This window comes from Lissotriton vulgaris, chromosome 11 (assembly GCF_964263255.1).
Source record: "Lissotriton vulgaris chromosome 11, aLisVul1.2, whole genome shotgun sequence".
NCBI lineage: Eukaryota > Metazoa > Chordata > Amphibia > Caudata > Salamandridae > Lissotriton > Lissotriton vulgaris.
In genome coordinates, this window is record NC_141699.1 from 995,471,541 (window position 1) to 995,497,138 (window position 25,598).

Sequence of the window (25,598 nt, forward strand, 5' to 3'; positions counted from 1 at the left end):
CCAAGGGGGATTACTGGGGCAGATTTGGTACCCATAGATTTTGATGCAAAGCTCAACAAACAAAGATAGAAAGATTCGGTCCTGTGTCAACAACTAATGCTTCCTTGAAGCAGGCGCTAACAAGGGGAAGCACGCTTATTTTACAGGACCATCACAGCTCCAATGTATGTGAAACGTCTCAGTTACTCTAGACATAGGAATTTTAAGTGATTGTATGTTCCGTGTACAAGTCCCGCTTTCACCTTTACACCATGGTGCAAGGCTGCGTGTTATGCAAGGCAGCCTGTTTTTTGTGCTCACACAGGGGGTGGCACCGGCAGCTGGCTAGTCTTAGTAATTGCGGCTCTGCGCTGTGCTTTGCACAACACAGCGTCCCACATTCAGTTGCTGTGTTGTGTAAAAAATCCAAAAATCTCTCTGCTGTAGTCCCACTGTTTCAAATATTAACTATTGGCCTGCAGGTGCCTCATGGCATAGTCGGATTTCAGACATGACGCATGGTTAGTTGGATACTGGCCTTTCTTATGGCCTTAACCCACTGGGGGGACACGCATAAAATCCGGGATCACGCATTGGCTGCAAATATTTTAAACGTGTGGGCTCAAACATCGCGTTGTCATGTCGCGCGATGTAAAGTCGCCGATGTGACCACTAACCAATGACATTGCCGCATTTGCGTCGCAACAACGTGCGATGACATAATTGCCGATGTGACTGCCGTTGCGAGGTAATTGCCGCGATGAGAACGCCCACGCTGTCATTGTGTGCGATGGATCGTCATACAACCTTCACCCACACTTTCTAATTTGTATGCTGACCCTCTTACTCAGCCTATTCATTTTTCTTGTTTCATATACTTGATGTAAGGTGACGACCCCAATTAGTAAATTGCTTAAACAAGATGCAGGGTTCTTAGGCAGTCAAAATTGAAAACCGACTTCCTCACCTACGCAGAATAGTATCACTGAACCTGTCACTTCAAAATGTATGCAAGTGCCCAAAAGCCCAGGATCATCTGAAAACAATGAACTGCTTTTGGAAATGCCCATCTTTTGTGTGGTACTAAACCCCCACCGCTTCAATTTCTGCCTCCTTTTGCAGAACCCATTTTTGTTGGCCATAGGAATCTACAGACATTACCCTTGCCAGCCAGTGGTAAATTACTTGCGCCCTCACTTTCAACTATATAAAAAATTGATATACACCCGATTGGCACATTTAAATTACTTGTAAGTGCCAACAATATGGTACTATATGTACCTAGGACCTGTTAATTAAATACAACCACCGGACAGCAGCACTCATTGTGCCACCCACGAATGTAGCACTGCAGAAACCGGTCTCCAGGCCTGCCTGGGTGTGAAGGTATAAACTGACATTTCAACTTATCAGAATCACCCTTTTGACTGGCCTAAACGTTCGTTTTTAATATCTATAAGTCACCCCTAAGGTAGATCTTATAGCACAATAAGGCAGGGTGCCTGGTATTTAAAAGCAGGACATGTAGCAATTAATGTTTAACATGTTCTGGCGGTATCCCCTCCATTCATTTTTCACTATGGCAAGGATGTCTCTCCCATACGAAAACACAGTCACATTAGAACATATTATAAATCTTAATTTCAGTAAGGGAGCAGCTATAAAAATTATGCAGGGGCACATTTTAGTAATTTTAGTAATCTAAAATCCAACTTAATGTCAGAATTAATATTAATATCAAAGAAAAAACACTTTTAGAAAGTTCTCTTTTTGCCAGTGTCCAACTGTCCCCTGACTAATGATGGCTCCACTTTGGTAAAACATGTATTGCTTCCAGACAGTGGAAAAGGGGCACTGGGTGTGGGAAAGGAGATTCCCTCCTTGACAGGATCGCATTGGGGGAGAGTGGGGTTTCTAGTCAGACTGGCTTCAAACCCAGTGGGAGGTGTGAAACTGCATACAACTGGCTTAGAAAATGGAAAAAGGATTGTCCCTCACCCACAGGCTGGCACTGGCCATAAAAGTGGACCACACATACCTCTGCTCAGAACACTCCTGGGCCTGAGAAGAATCAGAAGAAAGACTACCATGCTCTCTGAAGAACCTGAAAAAAGATCACCTCTGCTTGCTTGACTCCAGGTCCTGGACCCTTGGTGGTGGTCAAGAGTATACTCCTATCTACCTAACTGCGAGCTTCACCAGATTTGGTGCTGACAACCTTCATTGGATGCTTGACTGGATTCGATTCCAAGCAGCACCCGATTGACTGCTTCACAAGACTCGATGCAGATCCGCAGCCGATTAACAATGACAACCTTTGTGAGCAGCTTCACAGGGCCCAACACTGAGCAGCCACTGCTAGACTGCAAGACCTCTCATAGCAGCTCCCTGTTGTTGTCGAGCCATTCCTCTGATCCAGCTTGCCCCATCAATGGCTCAACAACAACTTTTTCTCCAGATTTTTTTTAAGTCAGAAGGTAAACTTTGCACCGGGACGAACCTAGTCCATGCACACAAAAGGTGATCGATTGCAGCTGGATCTTAACTTTTGACTTTGACCTGGTCTAGCCGATAGTGGTCTGTACTTTTTGGCACCATTTTAAATCGCAACTTTTAAAATTCATCTTTCTGATTCGACTCATTGGATTTTTGTTGCTTTTAAGTCAACTTATTCATAAAATGATTCTCTAATTTTCTAAATTGGTTTGGGATTTTTGTGTGTGTTGTGTTTTCTTTTGATCACTTTTTAAGTACTGCATAAAAACTTTCCACTTTGCCTCAGAGTTAAGCCTGAATGCTCTATGCCAAGCTACCGGAGGGTTGAACACAGCTTTATTTAGTCGCTCTAGTGGGTCACCCCGAAACGGATTGTGATAATTATTTCACACCCCCTCAACTAATATTCCAATGTCTTACAGCAGCTGTTGCCCTTGGTAGATTTTGTTTAATTCAGACAAGTATATTTCTAAATCATTGTACTGAATTTCAACTATTTGTGGGCTAAAACAGATGCACGTGTTGTAAGTGCATAATGCTTAAATGAAAAAACACCATCCCACTTTTACTTTTTAAAAGCAACACAAATTGAACCCGTTCACTGCTTCTGTCGGCCAACAGCCATCGCGAGCACTACCTGGCTAGTGCTGCGCACGTCAGTTGGCCGACAGGGGCACGCCCACTCCACAAAACTGCGGCGCTGCGGCGGAATTTCCGCCGCGGTAAAGGGGTTAAGACTGGTAAAATGATAAGTAAATAATGCTGCATCTAGGGAAATTTACTTTATGTTTACAGGCATTGTTTATTATTATGATACACATTTCTCAAACAAAGTTTTGCAAAAACCATGACAAAACAAATTCAGCACTGACCAAGCTAGGCCTACTGGCTTTGCCAATGCTGGTTTTATCGGGGTCATCGGGCAACTCCCTTTGGATAGAAACATCTTTGCGCATAGCAAGTAGAGGCAGTACCTTAAGTGAGAAGTTAACAAAACTTTCCACAGGACTTTACACACAATAAAACAAAAGCACATGCAGGAAACACTTACAGTTTGTGATGTCTGGGGGGGCGTAGCTGTCATTCATGTATAACGTAGTTGGCTTTGCAACTTTCAGGCACACAAAATCGGACGTGTTTTTTAAGGCAGTCACAGCTTCTTCATGAGAGACTTCTTCTAAGCAAGCGCTGTTTACCTACCAAAAGAGAGCACAGTTTATTTCAACTCCAACACTGTCAGTTTCTAATAAAAATCAGGACTTTAATCTGCAAACATGATTTTTTTTTTTTATTCTTCCATGGAAAACTGTCTCCGTGACCTTAGCAGATAATCCAATTGGGAAGGAAATGTACACAATGTTGAATCCTTATGTGCTTCCAAGTAAGAAAAGTAGACTTCTTTCTACTAGATTTTACAACAGAGGTACCCTCCTTTATTTGAAAGTTATAAAATGTCATTACTTTGTTATAAAGCAATTTTATTGACATCCCGAAGTTTAGTAAGCATACATAACATTCCCCTTTTTAGGCACACTGCGTTCCACCCTAATCAAGAAATCAAATGTCATTACCTTTTTGATGTATTCATATGTCTCTTCCTTTAAAGGGGAATCAATCTAATTTAATGTATTCTACTGAGGGTACTCTTCAGGACCTTTCCCTATATTTTTTCCTTGTCACAGTCTGATGCAAACGTTTCCACCACTCTTTCCCCACCCAACTTCACAACATCCCCGATCCCATTATGCACTATATTACTTTTTCTAGGAGCTGGTCTACAAGAAGGCACACTGAGGAACATAGGTAGCACTCATAGTTCATCTTTCTGCTGAAAAGTGCAATTAAAAGCTAGAGAAATATGTGCAATGTCAATGCTCTTGTGTGATCCTTCATTGATACGCTTTGCAAAAGCACTTATGTGAAGTACACTAAACAGTAGTAAGGAATTTTAAAGCACAATAATGTAACAAGATTCTATTTGTAATGAGATCTCTTCTTTCTACCTGTCCATGCATCAGCACAATTATGCATCCTCCACACCACCCTTTGACACCCCTAGATGAACAAATTACTCACCTTTGGTAACACCTTATCTGGTAAAGACTATCTAGCTGCAGATTCCTTACCCTTGAATTATCTCCAGGCGTCAGACTGGATCTGGCAATTTTTCGTGAGCAGTACTCCTGCGCGCCAATAGGTAGCGTTGCTCGGCTCTGCGTGGCGTCATTGGCGCCGGATGCGACGTGCGTGGTGCCTATACAGGAACCACCCCAGTGCGCTACCGCCAGATTTGTTTCCAGAGTTTCCACGCTAGGAGCGCACAGCCACAAAGAAAACTGACCACTGGTGTCGAAAAATATGCCCCTGAATGGTAGGGAATCTGCAGATAAGTCATTACTAAAGGTAATGATCTTCTTCATTTCACAGAGACTTCAAGGTGCAGATTCCTTACCTTCAAATAGATACCTTCCCCGGAGTTGGGTCTGCCAAACAATTACACACCAAAAAGTTGTGCAGGACCGAACAGGTAAAGTGTCCATCCAGACCGACCGGATTATCCAGGCAGTAGTGTTTTGTAAAAGTGTGCAAAGAAGCCCGCGTTGCTGTCTGGCAAATGTCCAGGACCGGGACTCTGCATGCAAACGCAGTGGTACCAGCATTAGCTCTGGTGGAAAAAGCATGCAAGCCCTAAGGGAGTTGCTTCTTGGCTAATGCGTGGATGATCCATATGGAGAGGGTCTACTTCTGCATGGCTTTTCCCTTTTTCGCTCCGACATACCCCACGAAGAGTTGGTCGCCCATCCGGTACTCTCCTGTGTGGTCAAGGTTGAACAATGTTCTTTTTTGGTCCAGTCGGTGAAGTCGCTCCTCTTCCTTACAGGGATGTGGCAGAGCATAAAAAGTAGACAGAGTGATAGACTGACCGACAAGAAAGGGGGAGATGACCTTCTGTAGAAAGCAAGCTCTAGTTTGTAGAACCAGCTTGTCTGCGTAGATGTTCAGGTATGGAGGCTTGGAAGACAAAGCCTGAAGCTCACTGACCCTCTGGGGAGATGTTATTGCCACCAGGAAGGCAGTCTTAATAGTAAGGAGCCTGAGAGGACAATTGCGCAAGGGCTCAAAGGGAGTGCACATCAGAAAAGTCAGGGCGAGAATAAGGTCCCATATGTTGCAAACCTTTCAAGAACCTCTGTACAATATGGGATTTGAAGAGGGATGGCTGGTCAGACAACCGCAGAAAGGCTGAGATAGCAGAAAGATTGCTCTTTAAGGTGCACAGAACAGAGCTAGGTAAGGAAAAGAATAAAGAGAAAGTCCTCAGAAAGGGGGCAAAAAGGGGGGCCAATCTGCTTTTATGCCCACCATGCCATGAACCTGCACCAACGGCAGGCATACACCGTTTTGGTTGAGGGACAACTGGCAGCCAGATGTACATAGCAGACCTTGGGCGGAACATCGAAAGAGGTTAACTATGGCTGCTCAATCTCCATGCAAGAAGGTGGAGTGTGGACAGGTTCGGCTGGAGAATGCTCCCCTGCTGCTGTAACAGAATATCCTCCTCTAGAGGCACCCTGTTCGGAGGACTAATGGTCATGCTTAACAGCTCACAATGAGGAACTCTCTGAGCCCAGTCCAGAACCACAAGAATGACTTGGGCTTGGTAATTCCTGATCTTCTTGAGAACTGTGGGCATGAGTGGTATGGGTGGAATGTAATACAGGCAGCAACGTTCCAATCGAGACAGAAAGCATCTCCGAGAGAGAGACCCGCCTTGGAAAGTTGAGCGTGCAGAACTGCTGCCATTGTGCATTCCCGGCGATGGCAAAGAGACCTAACCAAGGCTCTGCCCACTGCTGAAAGAGACTTTGCACCACCTCGAATGGATACATCATTCGTGATCCACTAGGCATCTTCGGCTCAGTTCGGAAATGCCCTGACGTTCCAGCCATGTTCAGAGACACAGGGACTCTTGTCAAAGGGTCTACGACCCCACCCAGCTGTGTTTGTTGCAGTACAACATGGCAGAAGTGCTGTCTAGGAGCACCTGCACTAGCCTCCCCTTGGTGGAGGGTAGAAAGGCTTTTAATGCCAGCCGGATCGTCCCGAGATCCAGAAGTTTGATGTAGAGTCCGGATTCCACCGAGACCAGAGGCGTCTGATCTTCACCTTTCTCAGGTTTCACCTATTTATTCCGTGCCTTTGAGGCAAACGGGTAGACCAACCACATATTGCAAGTATACACAGTTTACAGTATATGAATGAATCAAAAAGGAAAACAGGAAAAGCCAAGGCCAAGACATTTCCCAACAACAAGCATCATAGCAAAGAAAATGACATACAAGTACAAAAATGTCATGAATAAAAATCTTTTCGGTATAAGTAGGTAGACAGCGGGGAGAAGGGTGGATCAGTGAGGAATGCACAGGCAGATACTGTATCCACCAGAAAAAGCATTACCGAAGGTAAGTAACTTGCTCTTCTGATGAATACATTTACCTATGGATTCCTCACCTTTTGAATTGAATGCCCAAGCAGTCCCTCGCCTGGCGGAGGGTGTCCACCTACTCATACCAAAAAGTCCTGCAGCACAGAACGTGCAAAATGGCCGTCCCATCTCACCTATGAATCCAAGCAATAATGCTTTGCGAAAGTGTGGAGGGAGGCCCATGTTGCAGCTACAGGGACACCTCTAGCCAAAGCTGAAGATAAAGACTTTGCACTAGTAGAAAGAGCTCTAATACCTACAGGTGGCGGCTCCTTGGCCAATGCATAGCATATCTTGATGAACAAGATAATCCATCAGGAAAGCGTCCTCTTACAGTTTGTGAGCGGAGCCGTGCTATTGTGATGTCCTCGTTGACATAGGAGAGGTATGAAAAAAAAATCGTGGAATGCTGGTGCAGGGGTAGTTCAAAAGGTGAGGTATCCATCAGAAGTGGCTCATTAACAACACTGCTGATCTTTTGCAGTTCCCTCCGAGAACTGGTCATTGTCAAGACAGATTTCCTTGATGCTACACCCACTGAAACTTTTGGTCTCAATCCAGAGCCTGCATATACCAGCAGGCATGTGTCACAAGCAGGAAACAGGAGTCCATGAGGCCCAGCAGCCTCCGAGTCAGTCTAACTAAAATCCAGGATAGCGGCGGAAACATCTGTATCATAGCCTGAATATCCTGGACTCGTCGTTCAGGAGGATAAGCTCAAAATTCCACCATGTCCAGCTTCAGCTCCGATGAAGGGGAGTGTCTGAGTGGGAGTCAGCTGAGAGTTTGGCATGTTGATAGTGAACCCCAGCAAATGCAGGAGATCAGCCATAGTCTGGAGATGGGAGGAGACGGACTGGGGAGGGCCCGCCTTCCACAGCCAATCGTCAAGATAGAGGAAATCTGGCACCCCTGATCCCCGCAGATGAGCTCAACCACCGTCACCACATTGGTGAACATCCGATGGGTGCTGGAAAGGTCAAAATGGAGCATAGCAAACTGAAAGGGCTTGTGGCCCATTGTGAACTGCAGGCACGACAGGAATGTGGAAGTATGAAACTTGCAAATCAAAAGCCACCATCCAGCCTGCCTGGTCCAGGGCAGACTAGACTTGAGAGAGAATGAGCATTCTGAACTTCTCCTTCTTGAGGAAGAAATTGAGAGGTAGCAAGTCTAGGATAGGACGAAGGCCTCCAACCTTCTTGGGTGCCAGAAAGTAGCCGGAATAGCAACCACAACCTACTTCTGCCGCCAGCACCCGCTCTATGGCTCCATCGGCCAAGAGAGCATCACTTCCTAGAGGAGCAAGGAAAGAAGGTCCAGCATCAGCAGGCGCAAGCAGGGGGCATGGGTAGAGGGGTAGTCTTGAAGGGGAGGGAGTAGCCCCTCCGGACAATCTGCAGAACACATTGGTCTGATGTTATAAACATCCAGTGGGGCAAGTATGGCGTAGCCTGCCTTCCACTGGAGGCCCATGATGCTAAGGAGAGTATGAAACTTGCAAATCGAAAGCCACCATCCAGCCTGCCTGGTCCAGGGCAGACTAGACTTGAGAGAGAATGAGCATTCTGAACTTCTCCTTCTTGAGGAAGAAATTGAGAGGTAGCAGGTCTAGGATAGGACGAAGGTCTCCAACCTTCTTGGGTGCCAGAAAGTAGCGGGAATAGCAACCACAACCTACTTCTGCCGCCAGCACCCGCTCTATGGCTCCATCGGCCAAGAGAGCATCACTTCCTGGAGGAGCAAGGAAAGAAGGTCCTGCATCAGCAGGCGCAAGCAGGAGGCATGGGTAGAGGGGTAGTCTTGAAGGGGAGGGAGTAGCCCCTCCGGACAATCTGCAGAACACATAGGTCTGATGTTATAAACATCCAGTGGGGCAAGTATGGCGTAGCCTGCCTTCCACTGGAGGCCCATGATGCTAAGGGGGAAAACTATAAGGGCTTGGAGGCCTTGGCTGCTGTGGGGTGGTGGACTGGTCAGACCTGTAGCTGTCTGACCCACAAGGTCTGTGGGTACTATGTCCTCAGCCATAGGGTGGCTGGAAAGCTAGCTCGCTGAGGTGGCTGGGCAGGTATAGCCACAGCTCGAAGCCCCTTCTGAAGTCACAAAATGAGTGAAAGGCGGATTGGATTGGCGAGGGTCCATGGAAAGGCCCAAGGATCTAGCCGTAGCCCTGCTATTATTAAAGCACTCCTGCACTCAATTTGCCTGGTCTCAGAACAGAGGGGTGCCAACAAAGATTATGTCCATAAAAAACACTTGGACATCCCCAGAAAAGCCATCTGTCCACAACCAGGCATGGTGCAATAAGGTCCCTCTTGATGAAACCGCTCTGCCCAGGAAGTGGGAGGTATCTAGTCCACAATAGATTGTGATTTTCGCTGAATCCCTCCACCGGCAACAGCCTGAGAGAGTATGGTCCGGGCCTTCTCCGGAAGCATGGGCAGAACCTTTGCAATCAAATCCCAAGTAGCATGAGAATAACAGCCCAAAAGGCATGCAGTGATTGCGGACCGCAGCGCCAGGCTGCTGGAAGAGAAAATCTTCACTAAGGTGTCCAGCCGCTTGAATTCCATATCTGATGGAGTGGTAGGGAATGCACAAGGTTTTACATACGAGGTAGAGGCTTGCACCACCAAGCTCTCTGGGGGAGGGTGTTCTGTGTGGAAATTGGGCCCCCATGGGGCAGGGTGAGGGCAATCGTCCTGTTCACAGGAGCCCCTGTGCTGGGCTTGGCCCAAATTCCAAGCAGAACGTCAGTAAGGGCTTCATTGGAATTGGCAAGCAGTTCCGAGGGGCTTACTCCTGGATGCAGCACATCCGTGAAGACGTTCGTCTTGACTGCCATCAAGGGCAGGCTAAGGCCCAGAACCTCGGCTTCCCTCCTCACCACCACTGCACAGGATTCCCCCTACTCCGTAGCCAGATATAACAAAGAAGTATGGTAGGATGAATCACTCTTTTATTTGCATCTAAGGCACCGTTAATTACCCTGACGTTCTTAGTTTTTAGGTTTCGCCTATTATCATTAGCTTGCGAATGTAATAGGCGAGAATTCAAGTGCTCCATCGACTCGTCAAACCACTACAGTTTTTTCACAGTGCATGTAAGTCATGTGACCACAAAAGCTGGTCACGTGACCACACAAGCACGCGCATCTGCCTAATCCGCCTGCCACACTTCTCCTCCCCTCACTCGCATTCCCGCCCCCCCACCAGGCTCTCCCGCCCCCATCTGGCTTCCCTCGGCGCATCTCCCTAATCCACCTGCCACACTTCTCCTCCCCTCGCTCGCATTCCCGCCCCCCCCACCAGGCTCTCTCGCCCCCATCCGTGCTTGTTTCTTTTTGACACACTCTACAGATTGCATCTTTGGTAGCTGGCTCTGTCCTGCCTTTCTCGTCCGTCCATCTGCTCCTTTCCACCCTTCCACTGTTGTGCTTGCGAGCAGGCTTTCACTTCTATTCACTTTGGAAGAAATGGTGGCAGAATCTGGGGTGAAACTAAGCAGTCTGCCTGTGTGATAAGGCAAGCAATGGACATCTGTAGTCGTAGAATGCCAGATTCAGCGGTTGCAGGAATGTGTTCCTCTGTTACCGTACTCTATTATTTCGGCTTGGAAGCCTACTCAGCTTTCCTTCGTTCTGTTTTTTTGGCATTTTCTTTTTTATTTGCCATCAAATATTTTCGCTTTCGTTCTTCGCTTTCTTTTTTTCTTTCTTTGCAGGCAGGTTCTTTCCATCTCTCTCACCCCCGCCTTCTTTCGTTAAATTCCCTCCCTCATTCCTTCCCGCCTTACCTCTTTCTTTCCGTTTGTTTTCTTTCCCTTTCCCTCTTGTTCGGGTCTGTTATATTTCTTTTTCTGTTTTCGATATGAACATTGTCGTCATCGCAACAGTTTTATTAACGCTATTTATTCCGCTATCGAAAACGATATCAAGAAGCGCAGCAGAATTAATATTAATAAAATTGTGTAATGTACTTGGTGTTCACGTAAAGCGCTCCAACGTCTTCGGACCGAGTTTGCGCTACATAAAAAATAATATTAACACTATTAACAAATATAATGGTGAGAAGAACACGGTTGGAAGATTCCACATGGTTTCAGCCCCCTGATGTCAGCTCAACCGTCTCCCCTCTCCCCCTCAACCCTTCTCCCGCAGTCAGGGGGTTCATTGCCGTGAGTGAGCAGAATGCTGTAGGTTCTCTTGGCGATGGGTCGATAAAGGCTGCGGGGAAAAAGTTGTGGTGCAATCCACTCACAATCTCCTCTGTGGTATGGTCAGCAGTACTTCTAACAAATCGTCGCCAAATTGTTGTAGAATGTCATCAGGAAGCAACCAGACACATTTATGAGGTAAGTGAAGTAGATTTATTCAAGAGCACAGCCTAGTAGAGACAACGCCAGGTGGGGAAGTGGGAAAACAAAGAAAGGCATAACATCAACAGGGAGCCATGTTATGAGAAATAACTATGTACAGCACATACCCTCACAGTTTTTTTTTCAGTTTTTCGCGAGCTTTCCGTTATTATAAAACATCAGTTCAGTATTGTGTCTGTTGCTTTAAAACGTGCGATCAGGGCCAGCCTGCCTGCTGCTTTGATTAAAAGGTGCTTTCAACAGCTCCCTTCTTCCCTCCGCTTAGTAGCCCAGGGCACACGCATGTTATAAGAACAATGTTTTTGAACAACATTTTTGAAGTAAAGATTTCACATGACTACTCTATTTCCATATTCAAAGGTATAGCCCGGGGGAGTAAGCAATAGCGTAGCATTGTATGCCACATTGATGTAGCAGGAAAGTTATTCCTTTACATTTGTTAAGTGAAAGTGCAGAATTGGGGCCACACTTCTAGAAGATGAATGTCAGAGAGGGGTTGTTCAAATGAAAGTAACACCAACTCCCGAAGGAATTGTCTTGAATGAAATCTCATCTACCTTATTCAACTCAATAAAACTTTCCCTAATGAGTGGTGTATTGCAAAGTATTCGTAGGCAGTAGGTGATACTTTTGAATGTACCAGTTTAAGATGTATTTGTCCAGGCACCAGAGCTGTGGAACGTGTTTAGATAGCAAACACCGTTTGTGAAAGCCATACAGAATTTTGTTGATTCATTTTCTAATTATTTATTTGGAAGGCAATTTCCAAGCAGATTGTCTGTCTAGACTGTCTATCAAGTGGAGGATCTCGATGACGTGTCTCTGAATGTTGCGAGTGAGGAAGGAGCTGTTGCCTCTGTTCAAGATATTCTTGATGTTGGTGAGGGCACTTTTACTCATGATGATGGTGTAAAGCCATGGCAAGTGAACATATTCTTAAAGAAGTTATGGGTTTGGTTAAACTGGGTTCCAGACTAGAGAATTGTGTGCAGGTCCCTTCCCGTCCTTTTCTCAAAGTACTGGCTGAGTTATCAATTTGTGGTGATAATATTCTCATGCGAGGTGATAAATTCATCCCTCCTTCCAGCTTAAGACCTAAACTGCTCAATCTAGCCCATGAAGGGCATTTGGGACAAACTTTTGACTGCGCGTAGGCTCAAAGCCAATTTGTGGTGGACAGGCATGGATTTGCAAGTGTCATCCTGGATTGAGAAGTGTTCTGCATGCAGAGAGGGTGATTAAAGACTTAAAGTCGCAGTTTGTTCAACCATGGGTCATTTGACAGTTCCATGGCACAGTATATGTCTTGATTGCATAGGACCCATGGATGAGCTACCCATTGGCCAACGTTTCGCCATTGTGGCTACTGATGTTTTCTCTAAGTGGCTTACAGTTAGTTGTGATACTAGACTCTGAAAATGATGAAGATCTGCTAGACAAAGAAGCGGAAAAAGAGTCTGATCAAGAAGTGATTCAAGATCAGGAGAGTATTGAAAAGCAGATTGGAAGCTCTGGAAGAAGGAACGAAAATTCTGAAACTGGTGGATTGGAAGTAATTCAAGAAGAAGAAGAAGAAGACAAATTACCAAGTACCAGCTATAAGAATGATGTTCCTAACGGAGTGAAGCTGCTGAGTAAATAAGTACCCGAGTCTAGATTTCAAGTCTCAGAAACAGAAAGTGAAACTGATGAAAGTGATGAAGAATCTAAAGTGAGAGAATTCAAAAAAAGAGCTTGGAGAACTGAATGCAATCAATCTGAGCCAAAGAAGAAACTATTCAGAAAAGGAGATAATTGGCCAAATGAGAATGAGGGTCTGAAAATTCAAATTAGTGAACAAATAAAAAGAACAAATTAATGAGATTTCGAGTCAGAAAAGTGAATTAGATAAGAAAAATCAAGAAGGAAAGAAAATAGAAGTGATTGCAGTAGAGCGAAAAGAGTGTTAAGACCTAATCAGAAGTATAAGTCACCTGAGTGGACCTACATAATTATTCCACCAGTAGTGGAAGTAAGTAGCAGTAGTCATGAAGAGATTGATGACACAAGTGACATTGATTAAGATTATTTTCATTTTAGTTTAAAATTGTAAGTGACATAAGGTCGAAGAAAATGTGTTAGGTGACACAAGGTCGAAGAAATTGTGTTAGCTGGAAAAAACACATTGTAAGACGTAAGGTCAAAGAAAAGCTGTTAGTGGATTCTTAAAAAAAATTTAAGGGGGGTGTATATTTGATTTTAAATTCATTTTAAAATTTTTGTTTTTTCTGAAAGGCTCTTGTTTCAAGTAAAAGATGCCTAATTCTAACAATAATTCGAGATGCTCTATTTTAAGAAGATGTTGCAAAATGACTTCTATTTGTGTGATTTTAATAATTTTAGCTGTCATTTTCCCATTTGGAATTTACAAATAAGTATACAAAGCTAATATGACTAGTAAAGTTGAGGCAAAACAAGTTATTCATGATGCAGTAGGTAAAACCAATAAAGTAATTGAGCATAAAGCAGAGATCCACCAAGATAGATCTGTTGGTGATTTTTCTAGTAATATCTTTTCTAGACTTCTTTCTGAATATGTTAAAGTGATGAATGTTAAGGATTGTTATATTTGTGTGAAGTTACCTGCTTCAGTTTCAGAAGGGGTGACATAATATGCTTTCTCTTACTTATGGCATTACTTGTAGTGCAATAACTAGTTTGTTTTATGAAACTGGTCAGTTGCAATATTATTATTCTGACTTTGATGAAATTTTTGCAAATCTAAAAGTTGTAAATAGCTTAAATAAAGTAAAACCTGCGAAACAGATGAGGGAATTTTTCTTAGTGACTGGTGAACTCAATTATGAGTATGCCTTTAAAAATAATCCAACATGTAAGTTGAGAACAGAAGAAAAGACATGGTTAAACATGGTGGAAGAGAAAAGAGCAATTTATAAGAGAAATATGATGTCGAAACATACCAAGTCTAAGATTTGGCAAAAGGAGGACGAGAAACTTAATGGAAGAAATGAAAATGTTGCTATTAACATAGATAAACCTGATAGAGGAAAGCTTTGCATTAGGAGAGATAATACACTTTATGATAATTATTTTGTTTGAGCAAGTCAATGTGAAGATACCTATCGTATTATAGGGGGTTGGGGATTTAAAGGGGGAAAAGATCCAATTTTTTCTGGAATTTATTTTATTTGTGGGAAAAAAGCATATTACAATCTTCCCGACCATTGGTATGGGACCTGTTTTGTTGGTTTAGTCTTTCCAAAGATATTCCATGTAGACAGAAATTCAAAGGGCTCATTTGAAATTGGTGATCATTTGAGTAGATTTAAAAGAGAAAGCTTTTCAGAAATTATAGGAGATATATTTGGTGCGATAATACCTATGGTGGGAATCACCCTGAATGCAAATAAAATCAGAAAAGTATCTACAATTGTTGAGAGATTGTCAACAGACACTGCAAGTGGATTTCAATTAGTTGACACTGAACTTGTTGCCATGAGATCCATGGTAATGCAGAACCGTCTTGCTTTAGACATTCTGCTAGCAAAAGAGGGAGGAGTTTGTGGGATATTGCATGTCCAACACCGCTGCACCTTTATACCTGATATGAGTAGGGATATAGAAATGTATATAAAGAATTTAACAGAATTACATGCTGAAATTGAACCTGTTGAAGATGAGTTTCACAGAGCGTTCGGCTAAAAGATTCGCAATAATTAAACACTGGTTCCAAGAGATTGGTAGCTCAATCATTGGGAAAATACTTTATCCTGTAATAGTTATAGTCATAGTGATACTTTTGTTAAAAATTAGTTGCATGTTACACAAGAGAAAGAAATTTGTGAGAGAAAAGAAAATAACTTATAAGTTCAGAAAAGAACAGGAGAAGGAAATATAACTGGAAGAGTTTCGTAGAGCTCAATATGAGAGTAGTAGACAAACTGCTGAATCTAAGCTTTAGAAAAACTAATACAGTTAATGTTCAAAACATGGTCAATATAGATAAAAATTTTGGTGAAAATCTTTGGGTGTTGTTTGGTGATTTAGAAATAACCAGATGAGGGAGTTGATGGAGCGAGATGTTGAATACAATTTTGTTCAAACTCGCAAAGTTAAACTTCCATAATAAATGTAACTGTACTAATAGCATGTGTTGAAATAATTAACCAACCTAGATTAAAATTGCATACATTATACGCGGGACTAATGTGCTTTCATGTTGCACTAGCAAGGATGTGAAAAATAATAAACTAACTTTGTCTATTGTTATTGTCAGTATTAAATGCGGCTGTTTTATTAATGGCATGTGCTATATTCGTGTGCATATGTTTTGTCGTGTCTTTTCTGTGGCAAAAGCTTGTGAAGAATCCTGGTGGCCTGAAAGAAGAAGGTTATTATATAAGCTGCTTTTATGTGCTTTGCTAGGTAACATAATTAATGAGTTAATATTTAGCAAAGGGGAGGGTAACAGAATGGGTCTCAATTCTCTAATTAATTATTGTCTTGTGTTTGTTTAAATAATAGTTTATGGTGAGAGGCCTTTTGGGGCCTATAAAAGATGGCATTTTTGAAACCTGTCCAGAGAAGAGCCTTGCACAACACGAGATGTGGAAAGTTTTACCTTGTTGTAGAAATTACTGTTGAATAAAGACATGAATAATATGCTCATGGAGTTTTATCCAAGGACAGGAAGCGACAGGATTGCCAGAGCAAGGACACTGAGAATTGTAACTCGAAAGAACTCATTTTGAAACCTTCCCGAGGAAGTGAAGTGACACGAACAATAGGGCTAAAGAAAAGCCTGTGCTTGATTCGAAAGCGGTGATGACATGGATGGTCTGACATAAGTCAGCCAATGGGAACTCTGAATGATAGAAAATATGAACATTTTGAGAAGATTAGCTAGTTAGAAAGGTATAAAATCTGGCCCTACAGGCAGGAGGGGCCTCTTGCTTCCCGATTCCTGGATGACGTGCTGTTGGACCTTTGGCGCACGTAAGGATAGCGGTCTTATTAATTATACTTTAGGTGAAGAGAGTTTAGACAGGGAAATAGAATTTAGGGAATGGAAACTTCATTTTGCATTAATTCATACTAAATGATTTACTTTGAAGTGTCAGACTAATAAGCCTTCCTTGAATGATGCTTTCAATTTGCTAATAAAATAATGATTTATGAATAAAAATGTTCTTTCTTTGAATAAAATAAAGTTAATAAATTAGATTTTTGAAATGACAAGCTGGTCTTGTTTATTCATGGACTAGTTATCATTATTAGATCCATTCGCCTATGTGACTTTATTAATGTCATATGATTAAAAACCATGGTTAGATATGATAAACTGCAGTTGTATATAGTTTTGTAAATAGTTTATTAATAGAGTGTTTTAATTAGGTCACATGATTCAGTCGCTCAAAAATTGTCTCTTTAGTTTATGGGCCTAGGTAGTGATTCATGATTAATGGTGAGTATTGTGAAGATAGGTAGTGTTTGTAAGACAGTTTTTCATTAGGAGCGCTGGATCACTAACGTGTTCTTTCTTTTCCAGATGTGGAGTGACACACCTTCGCACATCTTTGCATAACCCGCAGGGGAATGGTTTGTGTTAAAGGACTAACTGGGTGGACAAAGGTATAATTCAGGTGTCTTGCTCCAGTGGTAGTTTTGCCCACGATATGGTTCAAGGAATGGTTTGGGTTTATCGCACTACTATACACAGTCTTAGTGATAAGTCACCTTTTTAACTCATGCGTGGCAGACTTCCTGGTACCAAGCTCACTCCTTCCTGGATAAAAGAATGGGTTGCTAAAGGTGGTTCCAAAGGTACATCTTCTCACATTTCCAAAGGTGATTTAGTCAAGGTAAAACCTGGAAGGATATCTAAAGGTCTATCCAAGTTCAAAGGCCCTCTTACTGTCAAAGATGTGTTTCCTCATTATGTTGTCTTGTCCAATGGCGAAAAATGGAACCTCCGCCGAGCAGCTCTGTATCAAAGAAATTCTTCACCAGTTTTTTCTGATGTTGTTAGTCCAGACATTTATGTCTCTCCAGGTAATAGCGGTTACATGTTGTCCGCTATGTAAGACACTGCTTCGTTTCTGTGCCTGTTAGTAGAAGGAGTGTAGGTGGTGGTGATTAAAGCAATGTTTCTCATAACACCCTTGACCTCCAAAACACTCCTTTGTCCTTGGGCATCAGAAATTCAAAATGTCGCAGACCACCTGCCTATTTGAATGATTATTGTTGCTAACTTGTGTTGCATATTGTAGTTATTTACTTTTCTCTATAAAGGAGGAAGGTGTGTTGTACATTGTTACTTCTCACAACATGGCTACCTTGTGTTATGCCTTTCTTGGGGATGTACCATGTTACAACGCATACCATTACAACTACCTACTATTACAACGCGACCATTACAACGCATACCATTACAACGCATAGCGCTTTGAGGTGCTGGATAGTGGTAAGTATAATTTACTATTCTAACTCCAGTCCCCGTGGACACTAGGGAAGGTGTTGGATAGTAAATTATACTTATTCCCTATCCTAGAGCGCCCCCCAGCGCAATGCGTTGTAATGGTATGCGTTGTAAAAGTTGCGTTGTAATAGTAGGTAGTTGTAAAAGTTGCGTTGTAACAGGTGTATACACTTTCTTGGTGTACCCACTTCCCCACCCTTCCAGAATACCTGTGTGTATTCTATATTCTACTGTAATGTTATGGTGGAGTCAGTTGGTGGTTCGGTCAGCTGGCGTTGTGTCTGCTAGGCTGTGCTCTTGAATAAATCTACTTCACTTACATCATGAATGTGCCCGGTTGTTTCCTGACGATATTCTACAACACTATGCTGCCCTAACCTTACTGTGATTTTATGGGTATTCTCCTTTCATTCATGAACACTGCGATGGTAATAATCCTAACTTTCCTTATTAATGTTCAGAACAGTGCAGTAGCTGGTTTTATATGACAGCCAATACCGTAGATCGTTCAGCATACACTTCAAGATTTGACTTGTACCTCATCTAAACCCTGACTCCATTTTAATCTCATTAATACCTTGGATGAACCTTGTAATGGGTTCACTGTGTTACTGTCGCTGAACTTGTCTTTCTTAAACGTTTTTCAAGTTTAAATCTGTAAATGGTGTTTCACTTTAAGATCTGAAACGCACTTTAAATACTCCTCAGCATTCTTATGCAATTTTTTTATTTACAAATGTGGACTCTAGCACTATATTCATTGTATGGTGCTATTGTTATTGATTTTTCCATTGAATATGTTTCCTAATGTTTTAAATGTTGCAATTGTTTTAATTAACCAAGCAACATCAAAAAACTTGAAAAGAATTACTTCAAAAATGTTCATGCTGAGCTGTGGGTGGGCGTATGCACTACACGAGACAGCAAAAATAAACACAGCAGCTCTAGCAGGTGCTTGTCTCTCTTTACGGACAGAGTTTCTGCAGACTCTGTCATGACTTCCGAAACTGACCTTGATGAGCAGCTCTGGACCAGGCCCATTAATGCAGCAACGCTGGACAGCTTCATCCAAAGATGAAGGCATCGGGGTTCAAGAAATCCAGAAATTATTGCTGTGGCAATGCATCAGCACTGCATTTTAGGAGGAGCAACGCTCATCTTGGACAGCAAAATAATTCTCACAGAAAATGGACTACAGCAAGGCTGCTTACTACTACTGTTACTTTTTTCTTTATATGCAGCTGATTTACCCGAATGCTTTTCTCCCCTTGAAGGAGATGCGCCAAAGATAAGTGGCTGACCTTTTGCATGCCTTATGTATGCAGACGATATTGTAATCATGGACTTGACCCCTAATGGGTTGAATAAAAAGCGGATATCTTTGCAGAAATATACGATGGTGCACTATCTAAAGATAAATGTTTCCAAAAGTAAAGTCCTAATTATGAAATGTAGTAGAAGTAAAACAGTTTGTCATTTTAGCTGGTGAATTGGTTCCGAAAAATTGGAGCTGGTAGATTCTTTTCTTTACTTGTGGAAAGTTCCAAATCAGTAACACACGCAAAAGGCTTACGCATAATTTGTAGAGCAATGGGTCGAAGACATTTATTACATTTGCTTACAGTTTTTAAAACAAAAATTCCTCCCACTTTGCTCTATGCTATTGAAACTATCACAGTAAAGGACTTGAGTTTCTTAGGTAAAATTGAAGGCCAGATTTTACGTAAGTTATGTAATTTTAATACTTTGGTCCCAATAGCTGCTATTAAACTGGAATTTGGTTTGATAGGTTCATTCATTCAAGGCTTACTCGGTATATTACATTGGGGATACCAACTAAAGAATAGTGAATTATTCACATTAAGGGGTTTCATGTGTAAGGACATTTTTGAAGGATACACTAATAAATATTCCTTTTCCTGTGACTTCTCCTTAGCACTGAATTTTTTTAGCATAAAGGAGAAGGTCAGTGACTTTCCTTTCGCTTTTAGAATTTAAAGCCTTTTTAAAAAACACAAGTTACTTGGTTAGCTTTCAGAGAGATGTTAAGTATTGCAGGTCCAAAAAAAGGCTGAATTTAATAGCCATGTCAAATACACGAGAGCCCCCCAGATATATTTATCTTGGAATTTAGAACATGGTATTCGACGTTGGCTTATATTATGCTGTGTGAACCTTTTGCCATTAAATGATCTACAAGCTAATTGGTAAACCCGTCACGAAAATTGGAAAAAATTGTGGCTTCTGTAACTTGGGCGTTCAGCATTTCGATCATATTTTGTTTGTCTGCCCAGTTTTAGTTGAGTTTCTTCATTGATGGCTTTGGCCAATGTTTTTGCAAAATAACATAAAAAATGTATCAGCTCGTGAATTCTTTTTTTTTTCTTCCAAAAACGTAATTGTGTGTATAAAATTATAATTTTTTTTAAGGAGTTTATGAATTTATTTTAGTCTTCACAACTTTTTATTTATCCTGGTCCCTAGTCTTATTCAGAGCTTTTAACCGTTGTGGCTAAGGAAGAATGAAACGTTAATTACAAATCTGCCATTCTGTCCCTTGGAGCTCCTTCTGGTTTACAATGTTCTGCTGCTACATGATGCACTTAATTGAACCTCTTTTAAAGTTGCCATTGTACACTATCCCAATATATACACGTTTCTGCTGCTATTTAAATGCTCTTTGCACAAAATTGGGTTATATTTTGCTGCTATTTGTTGTTGCCAGGGAGTTGTTAATCTCAAATGCGTTAGTTATCTTCTTAGAATCTGTTTTGTCTAACTCTTTGAAGTTACATGTTGCGCTTTATTTAATTTGGATTTATTATGAAGTTGATATTGTATAGTCTTTCATTATTTACAAATTGCATGTAATTAAATCTATTTTATTTGTTATGGTAAAGGACTTGTTTACATTATTTTAATTTATTAATGAATACTTTTTTTTCTTTTTTTTTGCTTATTCAGTGTTATTAATTGTTTTCATTTGCTCATAGATCCTCATTTTTTTCGGTGTTATGGACATTTGAGAATTGGCGATGAAGGGGCATGCTTTTTTGATGATGGGCTAATTTGAATTGAACAGTGCAATTGTACATTTTTTATAAATTCTGTGTTTCAGACAACTTTGATACGATTGCGCTGGAATTTAATCTGTTTAATATTTTACCCTGTTTACGATGGCAATGAACTGAGCTTGTATTTTAATGTGTATTTATATAACAACTGTGTGTATCTTTTATGTGGACCTCATTGGAGATCCAAATTCTTAATAAAATCTAATTGAATTGACAGCACATACCGTTTGGAAAGAAGCCTTCAAACAAATTACTTCTGCCCTTTCTCATGTATAGATTATGATCCATACGTGTCTTCTCCGCCCATGAGTAATCTTACAAGACTACTCCATCCACCACACCCAGGACGACTGATAGGCAAAGCAGAGAGGGTGTGGGGCTCTATGACTAATTACTATCTTAGGGACATGAAAAAATACATAGGCAAGTAAAAATAATAATAAGTCTGTAAATCGCTAACAGTCCAGTTTTCAGTTACCAGGGTATCTGGACCAAAGTATGTGAAATTAAAAGGTAGCTTTCAGCGTCTCGGAGAAGTGAACCTGAAAATATTACATCGGGTATAGGGTGTTACAGGAGAAAGTCATGTACAACAATAATCGGTTCGCCTTTATTGTCACCAGCTGAGAAAAGGAAATGAATTGGCCATCTCATCTGCCATTCTCTAAAGAAAACCATAGGTGGCAGCATCCCCTTGGGAAAACAGGAGGTGTTTGATAAACTTTAAAGATATAACGATATGGGAGAAAAAAATCGTTTTAACACCTACTCCTGGGAATGAATTGTGTGATGTAGTCTGTGAAGCCGCCTGGAAAAAGGGGCTCGGGCAGTTTGAGGTGAGGGACATGTTAATGTAACGCGAATAAAAACTTTTACTGATGCAGCGCGTATCTGTTGCTACAGAAAACACTGTGCTGTGTGGAAGTCAATGGCAAAACAGGAGCGGGCAGCAAGACCAGGCCTCAGTGCGCTTTGTCCGAGCTCCCATAATAGCCACAACTTAGCAATGGTCATAGGCGAAGACTGATTGGATGGCCAAGGTTCGAGGCTTGTCTAGCTTGCAGGAGGAGGAGGGGGAAGAAGCTGCAAAGACGCAAACCCTAATCAGAAAAGTTAAGAGCTTAAGAACACGGGGCAGATGATAAATAGTAATTATCAGTCCATAATTTGTAGGGGGAAAAAATGAATAAATTAAAAAAATGTTTAAATAGTTGCCAGGGTATTTGTTAGGCCACTGCGTTTGCACCATCCATTACCTCTGCGATCGCTGCAGATCACAGAACCAACACAATTACTAACCGTGGCACTTTACAAGGGTGCCTGCGAGGCTGGAAGTGACAGTTGAGAATTGGCTGAGCAGCATGCAGGCTGCTCCTGGTGGGGCTGCTCTTCAGATCATAACTACCTGCTTGACAAGATCTTATTTACTTGTAACTATCTACAATAAAGCTTTCTGAATGACATCTTACCTGCGTGGACCTCCTCACTACATTTATTTGGCCGAACCTACGTGAAACAAGCTGATCTCAGGAACCTGGCATACAAAATAGGACCTGAAGATGAAACAAGCTACACAACAGAAGTCACAGGCAACAAAAAGAAAAAGAGGCGGTATCCACAAGAAAGGAAAAACTGCGAAGATGCAAGGTGTTCGTCACAGAACTACAGCTACGTCTACATCCAAGAAAGAATTTCCTCACAGAAAAGAAGACAACAAGATTCAAGTAAATATGACTAGGGTGACCAACCGTCCGTAAATTTCACGGACCGTCCGTAATTAGGACCTCACGTCCGTTGTCCGTGAGGATCCCTTTTACAGACGCCTTTTGTCCGTAATTTTGGGTATTGCAGGGAACAGCACTGTTCCCTGCATGAAGCCTCAGCACCCTGATGGGGCGCCTCCCACTTCTCCTCGGAGCACAGGAGCAGCCCCACCCGCCCATTGTCATTCTGTATGGGGCTGAATGATGCATACAGAATGACAATGGGCCCCTCTGGGGTGTTACAGCATGAGGTGGTCGGCCTCCTACAACTTCTGTCCAGGGCAGGGCATTCTGTCAGACAGAAGACTGCCTGAGGGGTGAGGGCGGCGGGGGAGTTGTTTCTTGGCGTTTCCAGAAGAGATTTGTTTTCACTCAGGAGGCCTCTCAGGCTGGCAGCGAGTTTAAGCAGATTAGAGAGGTAAATCGGAGTTATTTTGGATTGTGTTGTAGGCAGGAGTTCTCAGTTTTAATTTTATTCTAGACAGAAGACAATGTAACTAGAGGAGGCTTGTGGGTACATTAATACATTTAATTGAAAATGGGATAAGTGGAGTGTAGAGCAATTTTGAGTGGGAGGAGTTTGGAATGGGTGATGCCCATTAGAGTGCCCCCTTAATTTTCTAAATACACACGTTGCTGAATACACTTGTAATCATTATTGGCATCAGGGGTTTAATCCTCTACAGTGAACGCATCTAATCCAGTGGTTTATGCACGTGTTCTCATCCCTAGAAAAATGACAGATTCTGATGAGACTCAATGGAAGAATGAAGATTTTTTAATAGTTCACGTCTAGGAACTGCCATGTTATATGTGTTTTGGCCCTTCGACGATAGATTTTACCATGATAAAGTTTGTGTAAGGGACAAAACGTGTTGGCAAGGCTAATTCCTATTTTTTTGTTAATATATTGAGTCTATCGAATAAAGCATTATACTATTGAATGAAGATTAGTTTTGCCATAGTTTGTGAATCCAAGGAGAATTATTGATTATCTCTTCTCTCTTAACATTTCACTGAATGCCGAGGACTTATAGTACATTGTGAAGTTTTGAGTATGCCACCCTACTAAAATATTATATTCGGAGCCATCCAGGTTTGAATGTTTACATGTACAGAATGGAGCCAGGTTAAGCAGTGATGAGGTTTTTACGGTGTATTTAGGTTGTTCTGGAAATCGTCTAGCTCCTTGGAATGTTAGTCCATGTATTGACCAGTTCTGTTACCAGCATTTGCACCCTTATACCATTTGTGGTGCACTGTACTTCTTTAGGATCGCACTATTCTTTCAATACAGTTGTGCAATTTTGACTGATGCATTGTGTTAGTAAAGCTTTGTTTGTCCAGTTTCTTGTGTAATATTTTTTTATATTGGTTAGTGTGAAAAACTAAACGGTGAGATGGGGGCTTTGTGGTGCACTGTGTGCATGGTTGCACGTGCCAAAGGATATGTTTATTTCATTCCACTGGGGTCAGAGGCTATTAGAGTGACAGTCTCGCCATTTTAGAACTGGTGCATTTTCAATATTAAAGGAAGACACGATTGCTGCTTTTTTATTTTATGCAACTAACAACCAATGACAAAGCCAATAGTTCTGGCTTGTTGCAGGTGTAACGTTACTTGTTGTGTTATATGGATACAATGACAGAAGACGCAAAATACCAGTCAGGCGGGTACACCATACTAAGCACAGATTGTTAGCTTATGTGTTTAAAGCTGCACCTTTAATTACATCAAATATCCACTTTGGAGAGACCCCACAGTTTTTTCATCCCACTTAAAGCCCTGGAAACAACACCATGTCACAGTCACCTCATGGCCTGGCACTGTGCATCATACATGACTCATGACCCAGATTGCCTATGTGCAAGGGCATAGTGAACCCTTCCCCGACCCAACCCTTGCTTTAGGAACTAGAGCAAGGGTGACGTTCTTGATGGGCCACTTCTGTCTTCAACTCTGCAGACAAAGGCTCATTTCATCATTAAAATGAAAAGATGGGTGTGTGAGTGAAGGGATGGGTGGATGGATGGCTAGATAGATTAGTGAAAGGGTGAATGGATGAATGAGGGTGAATGGATGGATGGATAATGAGAGAAAGGATGGGTGGATGAGTGAGTAAGTGGAAGGATGAATAATACAAAATGTAAAAAGATAGATGTATGGGTGGAAGGGTAGAAGGATTGGTAAAAGGGTGGATGGATGGATGACTGAAATGATGGGGGGATGAGTTAAAGGGTGGATGATTGGCGAGTGAAAGGGTGGATGGATAAGTACAATGATGGATGGATTGATGAATTTATAAGTGAAAGGGTGAAAGGATGGACCAATGAGTGAAAGGGTGGATGTAAGGATGGATGGATGAGTGAGTGACTGAAATGGAGGGTAGATGAACAAAAGGATGGATAGATGAGTGAAGGAGTGAAAGCATGGAGGGATGGATGACTGATAGGGGCAATCGTTGCTGCCCCAATCCCTGTTCTAAATCCCACTCCGACTATGAATCCTTCCACTTCAAAGAACATGGGGAATAAAAGGACTGTACAATCCAATCCTCCACCCAAACAGTCTAAAAAAAACCCAGAGCAGATAATGGGTACTTTAGTTAATAAACCTTCTGATAGCATGGTAAATACCCTGCAGGAAAGACCAACAAGGGAGGTGGGTGGCTCCAAGCACACATGGGGGAGACCAAAACGGACCCCCTTACCTGAACTCCCACCAGAGGCAGTGCCCTTTGTGGTAGTTCTAACAGGAGTCCCCGTTCTGGAATCAAACAAGCGGGAGGGTTATGCACAATTAAAAAATAAGATTATGCATTGGCTGGGTCTTTTTAGGCCAATTGCTAATCACTTTAGTGGCGAAATTGTTCACGTTCGCCGTCTCCAATGGCTGGGGGGGAGACCTAAAGACATCGAGGGTGATGTGGTGGTAGTGAACT

At 42.1% G+C, this 25,598-nt stretch overlaps 1 protein-coding gene across 19 annotated transcripts in view; it reads right to left on the bottom strand.

Annotated features, from left to right (window-relative positions):
• DLG1 (discs large MAGUK scaffold protein 1) overlaps positions 1 to 25,598 on the bottom strand; it is a 1,304,904-nt gene that overhangs the window by 275,894 nt on the left and 1,003,412 nt on the right. For all 19 annotated transcript variants that reach the window (XM_086944257.1, XM_086944255.1, XM_086944253.1 and 16 more), the window contains one exon: positions 3,527 to 3,671. In XM_086944257.1, the coding sequence (XP_086800383.1) occupies positions 3,527 to 3,671 (145 nt within the window). The remainder of the gene's footprint in view (positions 1 to 3,526; positions 3,672 to 25,598) is intronic.